Genomic DNA, 21,921 nt, shown 5'->3' with positions numbered 1-21,921 from the left:
AAAAAAATAATCCCTTAAGGATAGGGTTACCAGATTTAGCAAATAAAAATACAGAATGCCCAATTAAATGTAAAGTTCTGATAAAACATGAAATTTTTAAAGATTTTTTTTTAAGATTTTATTTATTTATTAGTCAGAGAGAGAGAGTGAGCACAGGCAGACAGAGTAGCAGGCAGAGTCAGAGGGCAAAGCAGGCTCCCCGCTGAGCAAGGAGCCGGATGTGGGACTCGATCCCAAGACGCTGGGATCATGACCTGAGCTGAAGGCAGCCGCTTAACCAACTGAGCCACCCAGGCGTCCCAAAACATGAAATTTTTAAAATATTGTCCCACGCAACATTTATAACATACTTACACTAAAAAATTATTCATCCCTCTTCAGAAATTAAATTTTGACCGAGCATTCTAAATTTTATGTGGTGAACATCCTTTAAGAGTTTAGGGGCGCCTGGGTGGTTCAGTTGGTTAAGCATCTGGCTTCAGCCCAGGTCATGATCCCAGAGTCCTCTCCTGGGCCCCTGCTCAGCGGGGAGACTGCTTATCCCTCTCCCTCTGCCCCTCCCCCCATTCCTTCTCTCTCTCTCAAATAAATAAATAAAATCTTTTTTTTTAAGTGTTTAAATGTTTAAATCACAAGAAATTGTACTGGAGATGCTCAGTAACTATTTTCTCTTTCCCTAGTCAGTTTAATTGTATAAATCTGGTAACTAAGAGATGCAAGAGGAATATATAACTGGAATTTAAATCTCAGTTTTGGTAAAGTTTGGTCAGTTATTCTCTGGGACGGAGGTTTAAATGTGTTACTGAAAGAGACTCTAAGTTATCAGAAGCCTAGGATACTGGGTTTCACAATGACATACATTATACATTTTGTTGTTATGGCTCTCTTTACAGAAAATTTTTTAAACTAAACTGGCCCTCAAAAAGCATTAACCATGATATTATCCTTAACTCTTCTCTATCTCTCTTGAATATTGAAAATGGCCCTTAACTGGTGTTCCTGCTTCCGCCTTTGCCCCTCTGCAGTGTATTTCTGAGCAACAGTCAGAGTGAGCCTCTTAAAAATCATGTCATATTGGGCGCCTGGGTGGCTCAGTGGGTTAAGCCGCTGCCTTCGGCTCAGGTCGTGATCCCAGGGTCCTGGGATCAAGTCCCGCATTGGGCTCTCTGCTCAGCGGGGAGCCTGCTTCTACCCTGCTCTCTCTCTCTCTCTGCCTGCCTCTCTGACTACTTGTGATCTCTGTCTGTCAAATAAATAAATAAAATCTTTAAAAAAAAAATCATGTCATATTGCCCCTCTGCTTAAAACTCTCCAATGTCTTTCCTGGGGCACCTGGCTGGCTCAGTTGAAAGAGTGTGTGACTCTTGATCTCAGGGTCATGAGTTCAAGCCACTTGTTGGGTGTAGAGATTATGTAAAAATAAATAAATAAATAAAAACTCTCCAATGTCTTCCTTTCTCTGAGTCAAAATTAAAATCCTTTGTATGAGGCGGGCGCTTGGGTGGCTCAGCAGGTTAAGCCACTGCCTTCGGCTTGGATCATAATCTCAGGGTCCTTGGATGGAGTCCTGTGTCCGGCTCTCTGCTCAGTGGGGAGCCTGCTTCCCTCTCTCTCTCTCTCTCTGCCTACTTGTGATCTCTCTCTCTGTCAGATAAATAAATAAAATATTTTTTTAAAACAAAAATAAATAAAATAAAATCCTTTGTATGACCCACAAGAGCAATATGATCTGATTTTGACATTCTCTCCTAATCCTCCTACTCTTTAGTTTCTCCACCCTAGTCATCCTGGCCTCCTTGTTGTTCCTTAGACACCTCAGACAAGCTGCTGTCTCAGGGCCTTTGCACTTATTATTACCCTTGCCTGAAATGTTCTTCTCCCAGATATTTTATTGCTAGCTTCTTTATTTTTTCCTTTTTAAGTAGCCTCTACATTCAACATGGGGCTTAAACTCATGACCATTGATCAAGAGTTGTATGTTCTACTGACTAAGCCAGCCAGGTACCCGTGTATTGCTAGCTTCTTTACTTTGTTTGAGTTTTGGTTTTTTTTTCCTCAAAAGTCACCTTCTCAGTGAGACTTCCCTAGCACCCTACCTAAAATTTCACCTCCATCCAACATTTCTCTCTTGCTCTATCCTTTTCCTCATAGTATTTATTCACTATATAACAATGCATATATGTTACTAATTTACTTTATTACCTTTGTCCCAAGACATGTAAGTTTAATGAGGGCATGGTTTTTATCATGTTGTTCATTACTGAATCCCTGAGTAAGTAAAGAGTAAGCCTCTTTACTTACTGTTTGTTTTATTTACTACTACTTATTTATAAAGTAAATTATTGCATAAGTGCATCTTGGAACTCTAAAATTTAATGAAAATTTTGGCTTTAGGTAGTCTCTGCTCCTGAGTCATACTATAAAACTAGCATGTTATTTTATGTTTTAAACACGTATTTATTTGAGAGCATGAGAGAGATCAAATGAGGGGAGAGGCAGAGGTTGAGAGAGAATCCCAAGCAGACTCCCACTGAGTGCAGAGCCAGATATGGGGCTCAATCTCACGACCCTGAGATCATGACCTGAGACAAATCCAAAAGTTGGATGCTCAAGCTTAGAGTTGGATGCTCAAGCTTATTATTTAAACAGAGCTGTTAGGGACGCCTGGGTGGCTCAGTCGTTAAGCATCTGCCTTCAGCTCGAGTCATGATTCCGGGGTCCTGGGCTCGAGCCCCGCATCCGGCTCCCTGCTCAGTGGAGAGCCTGCTTCTCCCCCTCCCTCTGCCTGCCGCTCTGTTTACTTGTGCTCTCATTCTATCTCTCTGTCAAATGAAAGAAATAAAATCTTTAATAATAGTAATAACAAATAAATAAATAAAGCTGTTATTCCAACTCAGGAGTTTTTTGTTTGGTTTTGTTTTTCCTACAGAGTGGTTATTCCTTCAGCAGATACCTCCCTTAGCAGAAGTTGGCTAAGACCATCCTGGAACTTTAGACTTCCTAATATCAAAGATACCGTAAAACTCTGGACAAATAGAGTGTGGTCTATATACAACTGGTGCCAGAACTGCATGGCCCAGGTATGGCTTTCACAACCCCATTTTCAGCAATATGGTTTTTCTGCATATTTGTTATGTGTGTTCACTGTGTGTGCTCAGGTCAGCAAAACACTCAGGCTAAGCTCAGGTAAGATGAAATTCTGGGGTCATGTAGGCCTTTGTTTCTGTAAAACATACATCAAACCACTTTCTTCTCCCTTTTTTCTTGTCCTGATCATGCTGCTTACAGAATTCAGGCTTGTTTATTTTTGAATTTCAGAGTTTAGAAGTATTGAAAGACACCATCTTTCCATCCCGTTTCTGCTGCCGAGAACTCCACAGTCTAAAACAACGGTTTTGCATTTTGGAAAGTGAATTATGCAAGCTCCAGGAAACACTGAAGGTTGGTATTGTTAAATAGAAAAGAAATCCGGGGACACCTGGGTGGTTCAGTTGTTAAGCATCTGCCTTCAGTTTGGGTCATGATCCTAGAGTCCTGGGATCAAGCCCCGCATCAGGCTCCCTCCACATCGGGAAGCCTGCTTCTCCCTCTCCCATTCGCCCTGCTTGTGTTCCCTCTCTCACTGTGTCTCTATTAAATAAATAAATAAAATCTTAAAAAAAAAAAAAAAAAAAAAGAAAAGAAAAGAAATCCAGAATTAGGGAAGGAGGGCAGGGGTTATCCCCTGTAGGAATCCCAGCGTGCTTTTACCAGAAGGAGCAATGGCTACAAGCAAGTGCTAGTTTTAGGCTTCTTTGCCCTCAGATCTGTTCCTTAGGCTTCAAGGCTCGACTCTGCACTGCACTGGGGCTAATCCATGCAGGCTGTATGTGCTAAGCTCCATGTCACCTGGTTCCAGTTGTGCTTGGCTAATGGTAGACACTGAAGAGGGACTGGTGGGGATGTGGAGGGAGTGTGTTTCCTCTTTGTTCTCTGCTTTGGGCAATTTCTCCAGTGATGGTTGTTGTCTCCCTCACCCCTGCTCCCTCCAGGTAAGTCTGTCTAGTTCCTGGATTCTCTGGGTTAACCCAGCTCTAGAGATCAGTTTAGAATGCTGTTCCCTTTGTCCCTCCAGCCTCAGGGTATTCATGGCTTTTTCCTGTTGCTAATCTCTGGGTTGCCTCAATGTTCCCTGTGTGTTTTCATCTCTTTCGCCATCAATGTAACCAACTCCCCACCTTATTCTCACCCTCTTTTAAATACTCAGGATGATTTCTATTTTCTTGCCTGATAGAAGTAGAAAAAGCCATATATATCCGCTGTCTCCAAACTTCCCTAAGCAAGGCCCCTATTCTCAATGTCTAAAACTCAAGAAAATAAACATTGCACTTGTTGGTTTGCAGGGGAGCTTCTGGAATTAAAATCCTTGTCCCGGAATTCGTACCTCAAGATGAATTAGACAGGAAGAAAAGCAAATCACCTTACTCCTCTAGGCCTGAGTTTCCTCTTCTAAAAATGATGATGCCATCTATGGTGGGCTGAATCAATGGCCTCCAAGAGATATGTTCAAGTCCTAATCCCTGAAACCTAGAAATATGACCTTATTTGGAGAAAGGGTTTTCTCCCATGTCATTAAGTTACGGATTTTTTTTTTAAAGTAATCTCTACAGCCAACATGTGGCTTGAGTTCATGACCCGAAGATCAAAAGTTGCCAGGTGCCCCTTAAGTTAAGGATTTTAAAGTGAAGAGATCATACCCTATTATCAGAGTGGACCCTAAGTCCAATAACAAATGTCCTTATAAAGGAGAGAGCAGAGCACACACAGAGGAGAGGAGGAGCAGTGGGAGCACGGGTAGAGATTGGAGTGATGTAGTCTCAAGGCCAGGAATGCCCATAGCTACCCAAAACAGGAAGAGGCAAGAAACAGATTCTTCCCTACAGCATTGGGAGGTAGCACAGCCGTGCTGTCATCTTGATTTTAGATTTCTAGTCTCCAGCACTGTGAAAAAAATGAATTTCAATTGTTTTAAGCCACCAAATTTATGATAATCTGATGAAACAACCATAGGAAACTAATACACCATCTGACTTCATAGGGTTATTTTTCATTTCCCAGGGCTGCCATAATAAAGTGGCATGGACTAGGTGGCTTATATAACAGAAATTTATTTTCCCACAGGTCTAGAGGCTGAAAGTCCGAGATCAAGGTGTTGACAGAGTTGGTTTCTTCTTTCACCTCTCTCCTTTGGCTTGTCTTCTCACTGTGTCCTCAAATCGCCTTGTCTCTGCACACACATCCCTGATGTTTCTCCTGTATGTTCAAATTTCTTATTTTTATAAGGATGCCAGTCAAATTGGATGAGAGCCTACTCTAATGGCCTCGTTTTAATTTGATCACCTCTTTGAAGGCCCTATCTGCAAAGGCATCCTGGGGTACTATAGCTAGGGCTTCAACATATGAATTTGAGGGGCTGGGGGACACAATTCAGCCCCTAACATTCATGTTCCATTCCCTTGGCCTTTTTATCAGTCCTTGAATATGCTACATTTTTAAAAAATTTTATTTATTTATTTATTTATTTATTTGAGAGAGAGAACAAGTAGTGGGGAGGGGCAGAGGGAGAGAGAGAGAGAATCAGGAAGCTTGACTCGGGGCTCAATCCCAGGACCCAGAGATTATGACCTAAGCCGAAGGCAGACACTTAACGGACTGAGCCACTCACGCGCCCCAAATATACGACAATTTTTAGCTGCATTAAGTATGTTTCCCTCTGCCAGGAACTCTCCCCAGACCTTATCTCCCTTGAGACCTGATAAATTGCAATCCATCCTTGAGATTATGGCTTAATGTCACTCTCCAGATTTCTCCCTATTCATGCCCATGGTACACCTCACTGTTTTCACTGAAGCATTACTTTGTTTTGTTCTGGGTGTGTGTGTTTCATGTCTGTCTTCTTTACCAGACTGTCAGCTCCACGTGTAACAGACAGGGTTCACATGGTACCCACAATGCCTGGCATATTGCACACATAAAACAAACATATGAATGAATGAATGAATGGGCGAATGAATGGGCTTGTGATAGATGAGAAAATATTTTTTAAAAACCACATACTATACTGAGAAATTATTCAATACGTGGTAGCTATTATCTCCCTGACTCTGAACCCTAAGAACCAAATTAATCTGTTACTCATTTGCCAAATGTAATGTTTTCTTACAGACCGTCTTGGAAAATTCTTCCTGCCCAAGCTGTGGTCAAACCTGTCACATAGGTGGTAAACTCACAAATGTGCCCGCCCGGGTGCTAAGCACCCCTGGAGAATCTCCAGGGGTACTTCCTCCCACACTGCCACAGCCAGCCGCCCACCCTCCTGCTCTTCCTCCGCCGCCCCCGCCCCCTCCACCTCCTCCTCTGCCTCCGCCTCCGCCGCCCACAGCACCAGTGCTGCTCAAAAAATGCGATCGCACTAAAGCCCTGCAGGTAGGAAACAATCTAGTAATGATGTGTTTTGGTCTGTGTTACAGAGTAGTAAAACAAGGTGGCCTTTTGAGAGGAGGCTAAGGGCTTTGAGAGGAAAGCTGCATTTTTTTTTTTTCCTGATTCCATCTCTTAATTATGTCAATGATGATGCTTCTAAAAACTCGGGCCTGTAGAACTGGACTTAGAAACAAAAGTGATTTTTTTTTTTTTTAAAGGATAAACGAATGAAAGCCAGTAGACTGGAATATTCCTAATGGCTTCTCAGACTATTTTTACCAAAAGAAAAACCTCCCTGGGAAACCAAATTCAGAACAGAAGGTGGCTTAGTGAGTAAAATCAGAATAAAAAGAGTTGGTGGATCCAAAAGTATAATATCATGAAGCTGAAGGACCAGTCTCCACTAATTACTTAGCCACTAAGGGGGTATTTGTGAATCACTAAGATAAGCATGACCCTGTTTAAAAATCTGCTGAATTTTCACTCCAGATAAATTTGGTTTAAAATGGCTGGCTTAGGGGCGCCTGGGTGGCTTATTCGTTTAAGCGTCTGCCTTCAGCTCAGGTCATGATCTCAGGGTTCTGGGATCGAGCCCCACATCGGACTCTCTGCTCAGTGGGGAGTCTGCTTCTCCCTCTCCCTCTGCCTGCCACTCGACCTACTCGTGCTCTATCAAATAAATAAATAAAATGTGTAAATAATAATAATAATAAAAAATAAAATGGCTGGGTTAAATCCAGAGCCTGTTATTAATTTGCCATAATGGATAGCCCTCTGACCATACATTCTTGTTCTATGGGAACTGAGTCAACTTTTTAAGTAATTCAAGCAAAACTTCACTTTGATTTGAGGAACTTCTTCAACTCCGGTCTTATTATCATGACTCCTGAGGAAGATGCATAGTTGCAGAGAACTAGCCCATCTCTTATTTACTGTCAAAGCCTTACATTTTGATGAATACTTTACAGTAGCATTAGCATCCATGTGTACTGAAAACAGGATCATTCTTGGTTGAACTAAAAGAATTTGATAGGTTCCTAGGGTAAATAAGAGTTAGTTTTTAAGTGAGTCTTTAAAAACTGGATTTGGATTTGCATTTGACTGATATTTTGGTTACGATTTGAATTTTAACCTCTCCATGTATTTTAAGGCTGGGCCATTAAAAAGAGATGGACCCATGCAGATAACAGTTAAAGATCTACTGACTGTGAAGTTAAAGAAGACACAGTGTTTTGATGAAAGGAAGAAGGTAAGCTTATCATACATATGATCTTTGAGATTTTAACCTGGTTGTCCCTTTCTGGAAAATCAGCCTATGTCTTATGTACAGAAGCCATTCTGAGGTAAGTATTCGATGTGTTATTTGAGTAGTTTTGGATCCTCAACAAAATGTGTAGACCCCAAAATTATTTAATTAGGCAGTTTTATCTACCAACCGTTAGTCTAAAGAAGTAGACACATACTTGGAAGCTTTGCAATAAAAATTGAGTAGTAGATAATATCTTACCCAGACTCAGCTTTCAAGTATTCATTGTTGCAGCATGTTTATATTTTGAATGATATTTTTAAGTGTGGTTTTTGATACTGTCTCATTTTGTGGTTAAAGCTTATACCATCACCAAAGGCACAGAATCCACTAGTTACTGTCTCTGACCTGCAGCGTGTCACTCTGAAGCCCAACTCCAAAGTACTATCAACTAGAGTTACAAATGTCTTGATGTAAGTAAGGAACTACACTGTGTTATGCTCTACTGTTATTTAAAAGAATGGTGTTTTGGGTTTTGTTTGTTTGTTTTGCCTATCTCTAACTTTAAAAGTTATACATGCTCATTGTAGAAAACTGGAAATCCACAGAAAAGTTTACAGAAGAAAACGGGGGCACCTGGGTGGTTCAGTCAGTTAAGCATCTGCTTTTGGCTCAGGTCATGATCTCAGGGGGGAGTCTGCTTGTCCCTTTGCCCCTGCCCCTGTTCATATTCTCTCTCTCAAATAAATAAATAAAATCTTTAAAATTTTTTTTGAAAAAGAAAAAAATCAAATAACTGTTTGATTGAAGAGAGCTACTATTAACATACTGTTTATCATTCTAGTCTTTGTGTGGGCATCTACTCTATTATTTCCATTTCATGATGCTGTTTATTGTAAGATACACCAATGATTTATTAGTGGATTTGCGGGCGGGGGTGGCCCAGGGGCACCTGGCTGGCTTAGTTGGTGGAGCCTGCGACTCTCAGTCTCAGATTGTAAGCTTGACCCCCAAGCTGGGCACAGAGATTACTTAAAAAAAAAATAATAATAATACAAATACAGATAAATGGATTTGGGAGGAAAAGACATAATATCAAGAATGTTTTGGGGCGGGGAGGGCGCCTGGGTGCCTCAGTCATTTGAGCGTCTACCTTTGGACCCAGTCATGATCCCAGGGTCCTGGGATGGAGTGCTACATTGGGCTCTCTGCTCAGCATGGAGACTGCTTCTCCTTCTTCTTCTGCCATTCCCCCTGCTTGCACTCTCTGTCAAATAAATAAAATCTTTAAAAAATAATAATAATTTTTTTAGAGGTGCCTGGCTCAGTCAGTTGGATGAATATGCAACTCCTGATCTCTGGGTCATGAGTTTGAGTCCCATGTTGGGGATAGAGATTACTTAAAAAAGAAAAAAAAAGAAGAATTTTTTATTTTATTTTATTTTTTTAATTAATTTATTTTTTTTCAGTGTAACAGTATTCATTGTTTTTGCACAACACCCACTGCTCCATGCAATACGTGCCCACCCTATTACCCACCACCTGGTTCCCCCAACCTCCCACCCCCGCCCCTTCAAAACCCTCAGGTTGTTTTTCAGAGTCCATAGTCTCTTATGGTTCGCCTCCCATTCCAATTTTTTTTTTTTTATAAACATATAATGTATTTTTATCCCCAGGGGTACAGATCTGTGAATCACCAGGTTTACACACTTCACAGCACTCACGATAGCACATACCCTCCCCAATGTCCATAACCCCCTCCCCCTCTCCCAACCCCACCTCCCCCAGCAACCCCCAGTTTGTTTTGTGAGATTAAGAGTCATTTATGGTTTGTCAAAAAAGAAGAATTTTTAAAGCAGCCCAATTTCAGAAATAATAAAATATGAAAACTTGTATGTCTTGGAATCGATGAAATCATGTGTGTGTGTGTGTGTCTACACCTGTGTATAATCATAATATACATGCAGTTAAGGCTTTTCCTGTTTAATGTGTCAACAACTTTCCCCCATCTTATTAAAAATCAGTTTAAAGCATCATTTTGACTTCTTCAGTATATATATTTAATTATATGTAAATTTCATAGATAAACTCCTGTTTTGAAACATTTAGGTTGTTTATGATTTTTTATTTCTAATTCTTCAGTGAACATCCTTGTCCATCACCCATGTGCATAGCTGACTCTTTCCCTCAGATGAATTCTTATATGTATAATTACTGAGTCAATACGTATTACTTATCAGGGCAATTATATCACCTTATGCTCTTATCAGCATCTACAGCTATTTTTGTTTTTAAGTAGGCTCCACACCCAGTGTGGGGCTTGAACTCACAACCCTAAGATCAGGAGTCACACACTCCACTGGCTGAGCCAGCCAGGTGCCCCTCTGCTGATGTAAAAAATAGAACCACTTTCTAGGACATTGCCTATGGAAACGTCTGCTTTGCTTTGGGAAAGGGGATAAAATCTGGCAAGATCTAACTTTTATATCTTTATTTCATCAGTACCCCTGGTAAAAGCCAGATAGACCTGCGGAAACTACTTAGAAAAGTTGATGTAGAGAGGTAATATGCTCTCTTATCTTCATGCTTTCTGAATCCATTTGAAAAGTTAGCATAAAACACAGCTTCTAATTTTTTCAATACCTTTGCAGAAGCCCAGGTGGAACCCCACTTACCAATAAAGAAAACATGGACACAGGAACTGGGCTGACTCCAGTAATGACTCGGGCCTTGAGGAGAAAGTTTCAGGTAAGCCTTTAGGGGAAACAAACAAACAAACAAAAAGGTTCCTTTTTTCTTCAAAATCATTTATTTAGAATAATGCAATCTAAAGGATCTTTCTTATAATAATTTTTAAATGGTACCTAATGCTTTACAAAATAATTTCATATTTAGCCTTTATAAAATTCTGTGACCTAGCTAGCATTATCATCTCTTTCACCATGAATGTCTGGTTTTATTAATTTCTTTAGATAAATATTTATTAAGCACTTCCTCTATGCCAGGCACTGTGCTGGAGTACCAGGGATACAGTGGTAAGCAAAAACAAACCTAAATTTATTGTCTTGGAACTTTCAGCCTAGTGAGGAAAATAGACATTAGTCAAATAATCACATATTTATGTAATTCTACACTGAGGTAAGTACTATAAAGGAAAGGAATGGGGTTCTGTGGGAACCCACAGAGGAACTTTATCTAGCCTAATCCCTTAGGAGGTGATGAAGTGAGACTTGAAGGATGAATAGGCATTAACTGGGAAGGGTGCCTATGGGATGAGGGGATGGGCCCAGCATGGACGTTTGGGAGGAAAGAGCTCCAAGCAAAAAGAACAGCGTACATAAGGGTGTTGAGGCGGAGGGCACCTGACCTAACTGAGAAACTGGAAAGGAGCCAAAGTAGCTGAAAGAGAAAGCGAGTCTGACAGTGAAAAACAGCGATGGAGACGCAGATAGGGATCAGATTGTGCACAGTTGATAGGAAAAGGTCTTGGCAGCTTTCTTCTTTGTCACCTACATGTATGACCCATACACCAAATTCTAGTATATCAGTGAAACCTGATGTGATTTCTTCCAAATCCTGTTTGTCTGTCATCTCCGTGTTCACCTCGTTCACTGGATCTATGGGGAGTAGCCATCCATCTGCCACTCCTACTAGAGTGCTGGGACACAGGGCTGCAGGCCTCTTTGGCTACAAAACTTATATTTCCATTTCCCTCTGGTGATAGAGACACACCACAGACTTCACTGCTAACACTTTGCCAACCTAACACTGTCCCCTCTTTGTTTCCTCATTAAGAATCAGTGCCTTTGGGGCACCTGGGTAGCTCAGTGGGTTAAAGCCTCTGCCTTCAGCTCGCTCGGGTCATGTTTCCAGGGTCCTGGGGTGGAGCCCCGCATCAGGCTCTCTGCTTAGCGGGGAGCCTGCTTCCTCCTCTCTCTCTGCCTGTTTCTCTGCCTACTTGTGATCTCTGTCTGTCAAATGAATAAATAAAAAAATAATAATAATTAAAAAAAAAAATTAAAAAATTAAAAAAAAAAATCAGTGCCTTTTGCAGACAGCTTGGTTTCCCTCATGCCAATCACTGTTTTGGAGGTGTGACCACATTTCTCTTTCCTCCTTCCGGAGCATCCGGAGCATCCAGTAGGGACCCTACCCCCAGATCACATTCCTTGGTGATACCACAAATTATGAAGGACAGGGGCAGAAGGCAGAGGCCTCACTGAAGCACTAAGCCCCCTCCTTTCTTTGTTCAGCTCTGGGATTCTTTTGTGTCCCTGCCCTACCCCATAATCACTATAATGAGTTGAGTAATGTGGAAACAAATGAAAATACGATAAGGAATAAGCACACATATTGAACAACAACATCAAAAATCCCAGAAAGGTGGGGCGCCTGGGTGGCTCAGTGGGTTAAGCCTCTGCCTTCGGGTCAGGTCCTGATCCCAGGGCCCTGGGATCGAGCCCCACATCGGGCTCTCTGCTCATCAGGGAGCCTATTTCCTCCTCTCTCTCTGCCTCCCTCTGCCTACTCGTGATCTGTCTGTCAAATAAATAAATTAAAAAAAAATTTTTTTTAAATTTCAGAAAAGTATCTGCTGTATGAGTTGTTCACAAAATCCACTTAGTAGGAGGAAGTTGTTTTTTTTTTTAAATGTTGTTAGACATACAATGACGACTCCTCCTCCTCCCCCACCCCTCCACCCCCAGAACTTAGGTTTCCTTTTTCCTTTAAGTCTGAAGCAACTGTATTAGTTAGGTTTTGCATTTGGTAACAAAATTTGCTTTTGCATTAGGTAACAAAAATCTGACTACTGTGGCTTAACAAAGCAGCACCTTATTTTTCTTACCTACATATTTATTCCCTTGGGAAGTAGGCAACCCATAACTGGAACAGCAGCTTCACCATGTCTTTACTGCTCTTCCATCCTTAATGTGTGGCTTTTATCCTCATGGTAAAGAATGCCTCCACCTCCTGAAGCCCGGTGCCCCCATTCTAGGCAAGATAAGGAGAAAGGCAAAGGACAAAAGGGTGTGCTAGCTAAGCTACCCCTCACTTTATATAGGTGCTATCCAGGAACTTCTGATTATGTCAGAAAAACTGGGAAAAGTGGTTTTTAGAGTCTGGCTACATTGCTGCCCTGCATAAAATCTGTTTCTGTTAGTGAGGAAGGAGATCTGTGTTGGCCACATAATTCATATTATAATTGGGAACCTTTTTTTTTTTTTCATAGATGGCTCACCCTAGAAGCCCAACTCAAACTCTGCCACTTTCTACAAGCAGCTTTGATGAACAAAACTGATGCTAACTGCCTGATGCCACATGATGATCCATAAAACAAACAGATAAAATCACCCCAATCCTTTTTTTTAATGTAGTAGGGTATATATAAATAATTATACTAATATATAATTCCATTTGAAGAATTAAAGTATGTACAGAGCCCCCATACATACTGTGATATAAAGTGAGTATTTGGGTATTTTTTTAGTTTACATGATCAATAAGAGAGCAGATGGGAAACTGCAGTCCCTAAAGTGATGTTTATCTGAGAATTACCCAATTTAGGTTGGAGAGGTTGTTCAAATTTAACTAGATAACAAGTTTATACTCAATAGGTCCAGTTTTGACGTTCAGAAAATAACCTGATTCCTTAAAAAATAAAATGAAATAACCCCTTTCCCATTCTTCTTGCATATTCTCAGGTAATCAAAAAGAAAAGTATTTCAGCCTATAAAGCTAACGCATTCTTCAGTAGGTGCTACAGACTTGATCAGTACAAAAGATCCTCTAGACTTTATTTCCATTTACTGTAAACAGTTCAGAGATAAGACTGTTCCCCACCCCAACCCAATTATTTTCCAAATGGATTTGAAGCAAAATATCCAATATAACCTTAAAAATGAGAATGTACCATTTCTAGCAGCTAGAAAGGATATCTAGGTAGTCATATCTAGATCGCTGAAGTCTGAGATATTCCTTTCTTTGACATTTTCTATCCACATTCATGTAGCTAATTATAAGTTTTATGAGGATCTCAACATGAACCTTGTATTTTCCAGAGTGGCCTGCCAAGGATTATCTGAAGTCCATAGCAGATCTTCTGTGAGACTTAATTCCTGTTCTCAACAGCCTATATCTTCAATAACAGTAATAATACAAACCTCACTGGTTTTTTGCTCTCTCCTGCCAGTCCAGGGTTGCCAGATTTAGCAATTGTAAATATATGACAGCCAAATTTGAATTAAAAAACAAAAAACTTTTAAATATAAATACATCCTATTAAACAATGGGTAGGGGATTTTTTTTTATTTATTTATTTATTTATTTTTTTAGTTTTAATATGTCCCAAATATTACATGGGAGCTGTATATTTATACTGAAACAATTATTCATCATTTATCTGAAATTCAGCTTTAACAGGGCATTCTTTATTGTATCTGGTCACCCTATGGGTCAGTCCCCTACAAAGTTGCCAAGTATTTCTGGGAGACCCCAGCTTGTCAGACATGTCTACTTAGCAGTGGACACAATTATAGCTTCAGCCAGGATCCCCATTACTATTATGTTAAGTATCACAGAGGAAGGGAAACTCTCATCAGGGTGAGTTCCTGTGACTGAAATTGCAGGATTAGCTTTGATCCCCTGCAGTTCCAAGAATAAGGATAGCAGCTGCTTGTGGATGGGAAACAAGGTGTTTCAGATCTTCACTGAACTTCCTAGCCTGACAGGAAGCAGCTACAGGGGTGATACTATTTTAGCCTAGGCTACAAAAGATATTTTAGTCATTTCCCAAATGCCTATATTTCCACAGACAAATACTGCTTTGAGATACCAAACAGAGTGCTGTGGAAAGTCATCAGACTGGAAAGCAGACCTGGGGACCATGTTTTGTTCTCATGAGACCCAAATTTATGTCTACAGACACATTTATGAATGAAAATTAAACAGGTAATAAAGTTAAGAAACATACCTGCTTCTAATTTAAAACAAAACAAAACAAAGCCTGCTAGCTACATTTATATTATATAAGAATAAAAGGAATGATCCCTGAGAACAAAACATTTGAGTATTTATAACGATGTTTTATGGAGCACTTACAATGCTTATATTAATAAACCACCATGTACTGTTTCAAATTTAATTTAAATGATTTGATAATTTGATCATTCTTGTGGAGTAAAGGTTCATTTTAAAATGCTATAGAAATCCTATATATAAACATTTATAAAGCTGCTATTGCCATTGTACCAGTATTAAAAATGTTTTCTACCTTGTGTTTTTTACTAATTTTTATGACAGGTTTTATATTATACCGTTTGAGAATCTTGTGAATGCTATGGCTTCATTACACTGTTGCTAATTATATACTTCCAATGTTTATTTTCAGAATGAGTAACAACCACACAATATAAACACCAAGTTCCACCTGGTGATGTTTTAAAAATAAAAAGCAATAAAAAAGACTTTGGGGTTTTTTCCTTTAAATTTTTTTTTGGTAAAACGATAACACAGAAAAGTACATAATACATAAATTAATAAATCATAAAGCAAATGCTCACATAACCACAAAGAAAGAGACATTATAAATATCTTTAGAAGCCCTGCCTGTCTCCCTCCCCTAACACAATCCCTTTCCTCAAGAAGTAAGTACTGATTTGCTTGTTATAATAAATATTTCCTTGCTTTTATCCTCTAAGTGCACATCCCTAAATGCTATGGTTTATTTTTCTTGCTTTTGAACTACACAAATAGAATCGTAAATTATGTATTTTGTTTCTGCATTCTTTCTTTTTTTTTTTTTAAGATTTTATTTATTTATTTGACAGAGAGAGAGAGATCATAAGTAGGCAGAGCAGCAGGCTGAGAGAGAGGGGGAAGCAGGCTCCCTGCTGAGCAGAGCCCAATGCCAGGCTCAATCCCAGGACCCTAATAAGATCATGACCTGAGCTGAAGGCAGAGGCTTAGCCGCCCCCTGCCTTCTTTTAATCAACATTTATTTTTAGATTCAACCATGTTATATAGTGGTATAGAACACTTGTTTTTATTGTGTGAATATAGTTATCACTCATTCTATTGTTAATGGAAATTGGGATTGTTTATAATTTTTGGCTATTATGAACCATGCAACTAAGATGTATTCTAGTAGGCAAAAGGATAAATAAATGGTGGTACATCTACGTAACAGAATATTATTCAACACTAAAAAGACATGAGCTATCAAAGCATGAAAAGACACAGAGGAAACTTAAATGCATATTACTAAGTGAAGAAGCCAATCTAAAAAGCTATGCATTACATAAGTACAACTACAGGACACTGTGGAAAAGGCAAAACTTATGGAGACAATACAAAGATCAGTGGTTGCTAGGGGTTGGAGAAAGGAAGAATGAATACCAGACACATAAAGGATTTGGGGGGCAGTGGAACTATTATATAGGACACTGTAATAATGGTGAATACATGTCATTATAAATTTTCCAAGCCCATAGAACGTACAACACCAAGAATAAACCCTAATGTTAGCTATCAATTTGGGGATAATAATGATGTGTCAACCAGTGTAGGTTCATAGATTGTAACATAGTTACTGTTTTGGAGCCAGATGTTGATGGGGGTGGGGTGGGGGTAAGGAATGTGTTTGTGTTCGGGCAGAGGTTACAGTGGAACTTTCTGCTCAGTTTTACTATGAACCTAAAACTTTTAAAATAAAAGTCTATTTAAAAAGAAAAACGGAGTAAAGAAATGAAAGTGAACAAAATCTAATACGTTTTAAACATTTTACTATACATTTTAACATTTTGATATATATTCTTCCAAGAAGGAGAAATTATTTTTTTAAAGCTTGTACTCCATAAACCTTTCAAAATCACTGGATTTCTTTTCCACTGATGTGAGTGAATTACATTTCTTTAGAAATAGGACAGAAGAAAGGAAATATGTTCACCTACATTGCTTTGCCAGGTATCTCTAGAGTTGTGTTTCTCAAACTGTAACCTGTATACAAATCATTAGAATTTAGTTGAAATGCGTGTAGTGATTCAGTAGGTCTGGGTTAGGGCCTGAGACTCTATCTACATTTTTAACTAGCTCCCACTTGGACCTGCAGGCTACACCTTCTGAGCAAGGTTCTAGAGTTTAAACCGAACCACTTTTCTATTTTTGCAAGAGTCACTTGACCAGCCTCTTCTGCAGTGTTTTTGTATTCCTTGAACTGCAAAACTCTCTGTTTCCAATCGTCTTTTTGATCTCTCAATTCCTACTGCCTCGTGTTAAGGTAAACCTTAAACGAGCTGTGGTATGTAGCAGTGGGGAAACCGCGAAAAACCAGGAGGAGCGGGAGGCGGAACCTAGAGTGAGAGGAAAGCAGGAAGTGAAGAAGCGGAGGAGGGATTTCGAAAGTGGACGTCAGCCGGTGGGGTTTTCAGGGCGGACCGGAAAGAGTCTAGAGAAGTCTTAGCACCATGGCGGGTCCTGTCAGCTTGCGAGAGCTTCTAATGGGCGCTTCATCCTGGACCGGCTCCGAAAGTCCGGAGGGATCCCCTACAGAAGGCGGAGGGAGCGTGGCTGGTGGACCGGAGCCTCCTTGGCGAGAAGATGAGATCTGCGTGGTGGGAATCTTCGGCAAGACGGCTCTGCGACTGAATTCTGAGAAGTTCTCACTTGTGAATACGGTTTGCGACCGACAGGTCTTTCCCCTCTTTCGCCACCAAGATCCTGCGGACACGGGGCCTGGAATCAGGACCGAGGCTGGAGCCGTCGGGGAGGCTGGTGGAGCCGGAGACGCTGGGGCTGGGACGGGAGATTCGGTTCGGGGAGGTGTAGCTGGCGCTGAAGGTAACCGAACTGAGCCAGGCTCCCAGGACTACAGCCTTCTGCAGGCCTATTACAATCAGGAAAGCAAAGTTCTTTATCTTCTTCTCACTTCCATCTGTGACAATTCGCAGCTTCTGCGGGCTTGTCGTGCCCTTCAGAGCGGGGAAGCTGGAGGTGGCCTCTCTTTACCTCATGCAGAAGCGCACGAGTTCTGGAAGCATCAAGAGAAGCTGCAGTGTCTCAGTCTCCTTTACCTTTTCTCCGTCTGTCACATCCTGCTTCTCGTCCATCCTACTTGTTCCTTTGACATCACTTACGATCGAGTATTCAGAGCCCTGGATGGACTGAGACAGAAAGTACTGCCCCTTCTCAAAACAGCCATTAAGGATTGTCCAGTTGGCAAAGACTGGAAGCTAAACTGCCGACCTTGCCCACCTAGACTCCTTTTCCTCTTTCAACTCAATGGAGCCCTCAAGGTGGAACCCTCTCGGAGCCAAGACCCAGCTCATCCAGACAAGCCCAAGAAGCATTCTCCCAAAAGGAGACTGCAACATGCCCTGGAGGACCAGATCTATAGAATCTTTAGGAAGAGTCGTGTCTTGACTAATCAGAGTATCAATTGCCTCTTTACTGTGCCTGCCAACCAAGCTTTTGTGTACATAGTTCCGGGTAGCCAAGAGGAGGACCCAGTAGGCATGTTGCTGGACCAACTCAGGAGTCATTGTACTGTGAAGGACCCAGAATCTTTGCTGGTGCCTGCACCCCTTTCTGGGCCCAGGCGATACCAGGTGATGAGGCAGCATAGCCGACAGCAGCTGTCTTTTCACATTGACAGCAGCAGTTCCAGTTCTTCCGGGCAGTTAGTGGATTTTACCCTCCGGGAATTTCTATGGCAGCATGTGGAGCTAGTCCTAAGCAAGAAAGGTTTTGATGACAGTGTGGGCAGGAACCCACAGCCTTCCCATTTTGAACTTCCCACTTACCAGAAGTGGATCTCAGCAGCTTCAAAACTGTATGAAGTAGCTATTGATGGGAAAGAGGAGGACCTGGGGTCTCCCACTGGGGAGCTAACATCTAAGATTTTAAGCAGTATTAAAGTCTTGGAAGGGTTTTTAGATATTGACACCAAATTCTCAGAAAATCGGTGCCAAAAAGCTTTACCCATGGCCCATAGTGCTTATCAGTCAAATTTGCCTCATAATTACACAATGACTGTCCATAAAAATCAGCTTGCTCAGGCTCTTCGAGTGTATAGTCAACATGCTAGGGGTCCTGCCTTTCACAAATATGCCATGCAGTTACACGAAGACTGCTACAAGTTTTGGAGCAATGGCCATCAGCTCTGTGAGGAGAGGAGTTTAACGGATCAACACTGTGTACACAAATTTCACTCATTACCTAAATCAGGTAGCTAAAATTCTCTCAGCATTTTGAAGTCAGAACTGAGCTGTGTTTTTATTCTTGGGGTTTTTAAAAATTATTATTTTTAAGTAATCTTTTTGCCCACTGTGGGGCTCAAACTCATGACCCTGAAATCAAGAGAGGTTGCATACTTTATTGGCTGAGCCAGCCAGTCACCCTTATATTTGTGTTTTAAGAGAGGCTATTCACCAGGTATTGATATTTTTTTAAAAGGCCCTATAGAAATTCAGTTGCATCAAATTTAAGTTTTCTCTCCTGCTGTAAAAAGAAAATAACATCTATGGCTACTAATTATTTTCTTGTATTTAAAGGATGAACCATAGGGAATTAGTAAATGAGAACTGTTAATGCAAATTTTCAAAAATTTTGTATTAACATTTTTATCTTGGAGTTTTTGTTGAACTAAAAGGAATACAATGACATGTATTCTCACCATGATGATGATAAAATTGTCTTAGAAAACCTAAGACTTCAGATTGAAAATATATGTCCTTTTTCGTATCTTCATTTACTTTTTCTGCTGTGTATATTTAGTCAAGATTTTGTGTTTTTGCTGGGTGTTTTTTATTTTTCTTCTCATTTCCAAAGTATGTTTGGAGAAATTTGAAGTTAAATGCTATAGAATATAAAATAAATTTGACTCTGCATTGTGTGTGTGAAGTTAATAGAGAGTGTTGTATTTTCCAGGAGAAAAACCAGAAGCTGATAGGAATCCTCCCGTGCTGTATCACAATAGCCGAGCTCGATCTACTGGTGCCTGTAACTGTGGAAGGAAACAGGCACCTCGAGATGATCCCTTTGATATCAAGGCAGCTAACTATGACTTTTATCAGGTAGACTCTAAATTTTTTCTTCCTCTTTTTCCCCCCTTTGGTGTGTATGTTAACTAACGTTTAATTAAAAGTACATATTTTCAGAAGCAAAGTATGTAGAAAAGTAAATGTGACTGGAGTATGCTCTATAGACAAGGAAAAGTTCTTTTTATTACTTAACTTGCTTACCCATTAATTGCTAATCTTGTTTTTTAGAGTGAAGAATGTGTTAATTTATTTTTAAAAAGATTTTACTTATTTATTTGAGAGAGAGGTAGTGAGAGAGCCCACTGAGCAGGGAGCTTGAAGTGGGCTCGATCCCAGGGCCTCCGGATCCTGATCTGAGCTAAAGGCAACCGCTTAACCCACTGAGCCACCCAGGTGCCCAGAGTGTGTTATTTTAAATGAAGAGTTCACAAGTTTGTTTATTTTATTTTGTTTTTTCCTCTCTAGCTTCTGGAAGAAAAATGTTGTGGAAAATTGGATCATATCAATTTCCCAGTATTTGAACCAAGTACACCAGATCCTGCTCCTGCCAAAAATGAATCTTCTCCTGCCCCTCCAGATGCAGATGCTGATAAACTTAAAGAAAAAGAACCTCAAACCCAAGGAGAGAGCACAAGCCTGAGTTTAGCTTTGAGTTTAGGCCAGTCCACAGATAGTTTAGGTACCTATCCAGCTGATCCACAAGCAGGAGGAGATAATCCAGAAGTTCATGGTCAAGGAGAAGTAAAAACTGAGAAGAGACCAAATTTAGTTGATAGACAGGCATCGACAGTTGAGTATCTCCCAGGCATGCTACATTCAAATTGTCCTAAAGGTCTCCTACCCAAATTCTCCAGTTGGTCATTGGTTAAACTAGGCCCTGCTAAGTCTTATAACTTTCATACAGGTTTAGACCAACAGGGCTTTATTCCAGGAACAAACTATCTTATGCCTTGGGACATTGTCATCAGGACTAGAGCTGAGGATGAAGGAGACTTAGACACAAATTCTTGGCCTGCTCCAAATAAAGCTATTCCTGGAAAGAGAAGTGCAGTTGTAATGGGAAGAGGAAGACGGAGAGATGACATAGCTCGAGCATTTGTGGGCTTTGAGTATGAAGACTCTAGAGGTCGGAGGTTTATGTGCTCAGGACCTGACAAAGTAATGAAAGTAATGGGAAGTGGGCCAAAGGAGTCCGCTTTAAAAGCCTTGAATAGTGATATGCCCTTATATATTCTGTCATCATCTCAGGGTAGAGGGCTAAAACCACATTATGCTCAACTTATGAGGCTTTTTGTTGTAGTTCCCGATGCTCCTTTGCAGATAATACTAATGCCCCAGGTAAGAAATACAACCTTTTCCATCCTCAAATAAAAAATGCTGACGCTTGTTTTGTCTTTTAGAAGTGCAGGATAATATCAAAGTAATTATTTCATTAAACAGTTTTAAATTTTAAATACCTTTTTGACCTAATATTCTTGTTCTTGAAAAAAAAATCATGTGTTAATCAGTTCACACTAACAGCTCACATTGTATAATTCAAAGGCAGAACTTGAAGTTAAAAATCTGTAGAAAAGTAGGATAATACTTGAGACCAGTAATGTATTATTGAATATGATTAGAGTTAGGAGCATACCCATTATCTCCTTATCTTATATGGTCTTTGAACCTGTTGTTTGTTTAGGCATCTACTTTTCAAGTGTTTCTTATTGAAAAATGTAAATATAAGTGCATTACCTTTATTTTTCAGGTTCAGCCAGGCCCACCACCGTGTCCAGTATTCTACCCAGAGAAACAAGAAATCACTCTCCCACCAGATGGTCTCTGGGTTTTGAGATTTCCTTATGCATATGTGACTGAGAGAGGACCTTGTTTCCCTCCTAAGGAAAACGTGCAGTTAATGAGTTACAAGGTGCTCCGTGGAGTTCTTAAAGCAGTAACACAATGAGCGTTTTACAGCCAGTTCAATCTTAAAGCTGCTGTTTGGTTTTGGTATGTGCTGGGGGAGGGGGGTTGTTTTTGGTACATGTATGCTGTATTTTCTTGAATCCAAAATGTGCTTTGGTTACAGGTGTTCAGTATTGGGACAGAGTTGTTCTACTATTTCATAAATTGATATTTATTGTAAGTGGACCTACAGCTTGCTAATAAACATTGGTTCTTCTAGAAAAGGACATAAAA

At 40.3% G+C, this 21,921-nt stretch overlaps 3 protein-coding genes across 8 annotated transcripts in view; 2 read left to right on the top strand and 1 right to left on the bottom strand.

The window, feature by feature from the left end:
* The window catches only part of PRR11 (proline rich 11), a 29,300-nt gene extending 14,150 nt beyond the window's left edge, over positions 1 to 15,150 (top strand). For 2 of the 4 annotated variants that reach the window (XM_045985151.1, XM_045985152.1), the window contains exons 3-10: positions 2,930 to 3,080; positions 3,319 to 3,441; positions 6,205 to 6,465; positions 7,613 to 7,711; positions 8,069 to 8,181; positions 10,211 to 10,270; positions 10,360 to 10,456; positions 12,939 to 15,150. In XM_045985151.1, coding sequence (XP_045841107.1) covers positions 2,930 to 3,080; positions 3,319 to 3,441; positions 6,205 to 6,465; positions 7,613 to 7,711; positions 8,069 to 8,181; positions 10,211 to 10,270; positions 10,360 to 10,456; positions 12,939 to 13,007 — 973 coding nt within the window. In that variant the 3' untranslated portion in view covers positions 13,008 to 15,150. The remainder of the gene's footprint in view (positions 1 to 2,929; positions 3,081 to 3,318; positions 3,442 to 6,204; positions 6,466 to 7,612; positions 7,712 to 8,068; positions 8,182 to 10,210; positions 10,271 to 10,359; positions 10,457 to 12,938) is intronic. The other 2 variants (XR_006815924.1, XR_006815925.1) reach the window with 2 other exon arrangements.
* Positions 1 to 21,517, bottom strand: part of SKA2 (spindle and kinetochore associated complex subunit 2) — a 73,154-nt gene extending 51,637 nt beyond the window's left edge. The window contains exons 1-2 of the mRNA XM_045985153.1: positions 21,478 to 21,517; positions 10,384 to 10,462 (exon numbers count right to left, since the gene is read on the bottom strand). Coding sequence (XP_045841109.1) covers positions 10,384 to 10,398 — 15 coding nt within the window. The 5' untranslated portion in view covers positions 10,399 to 10,462; positions 21,478 to 21,517. The remainder of the gene's footprint in view (positions 1 to 10,383; positions 10,463 to 21,477) is intronic.
* SMG8 (SMG8 nonsense mediated mRNA decay factor) lies at positions 17,124 to 21,921 on the top strand. 3 transcript variants are annotated; one of them, XM_045985140.1, is made up of 5 exons: positions 17,124 to 18,928; positions 19,631 to 19,776; positions 20,209 to 21,081; positions 21,491 to 21,652; positions 21,812 to 21,921. In XM_045985140.1, the coding sequence occupies exons 1-5, from the start codon at positions 17,170 to 17,172 to the stop codon at positions 21,854 to 21,856; spliced, it is 2,985 nt and encodes a 994-aa protein (XP_045841096.1). In that variant the 5' UTR covers positions 17,124 to 17,169; the 3' UTR covers positions 21,857 to 21,921. The 3 variants fall into 3 exon arrangements, with proteins under 3 accessions (XP_045841096.1, XP_045841098.1, XP_045841097.1); XM_045985142.1 differs by having other exon boundaries at positions 17,125 to 18,928; positions 21,491 to 21,732; XM_045985141.1 differs by having other exon boundaries at positions 17,125 to 18,928; positions 21,491 to 21,921.

This window comes from Meles meles, chromosome 18, assembly GCF_922984935.1.
Source record: "Meles meles chromosome 18, mMelMel3.1 paternal haplotype, whole genome shotgun sequence".
NCBI classification, from domain to species: domain Eukaryota; kingdom Metazoa; phylum Chordata; class Mammalia; order Carnivora; family Mustelidae; genus Meles; species Meles meles.
Note: the sequence above shows the minus strand (reverse complement) of the source record. Positions and strands in the feature narration are given on the sequence as shown.

Coding starts and splice junctions, on each gene's coding strand:
- SMG8 (XM_045985140.1), top strand. CDS start 17,170: ATGGCGGGTCCTGTCAGCTTGCGAGAGCTTCTAATGGGCGCTTCATCC. Junction 21,082..21,490: donor AGATAATACTAATGCCCCAG/GTAAGAAATACA, acceptor TTTATTTTTCAG/GTTCAGCCAGGCCCACCACC. Junction 21,653..21,811: donor TGCAGTTAATGAGTTACAAG/GTGCTCCGTGGA, acceptor CTTTGGTTACAG/GTGTTCAGTATTGGGACAGA.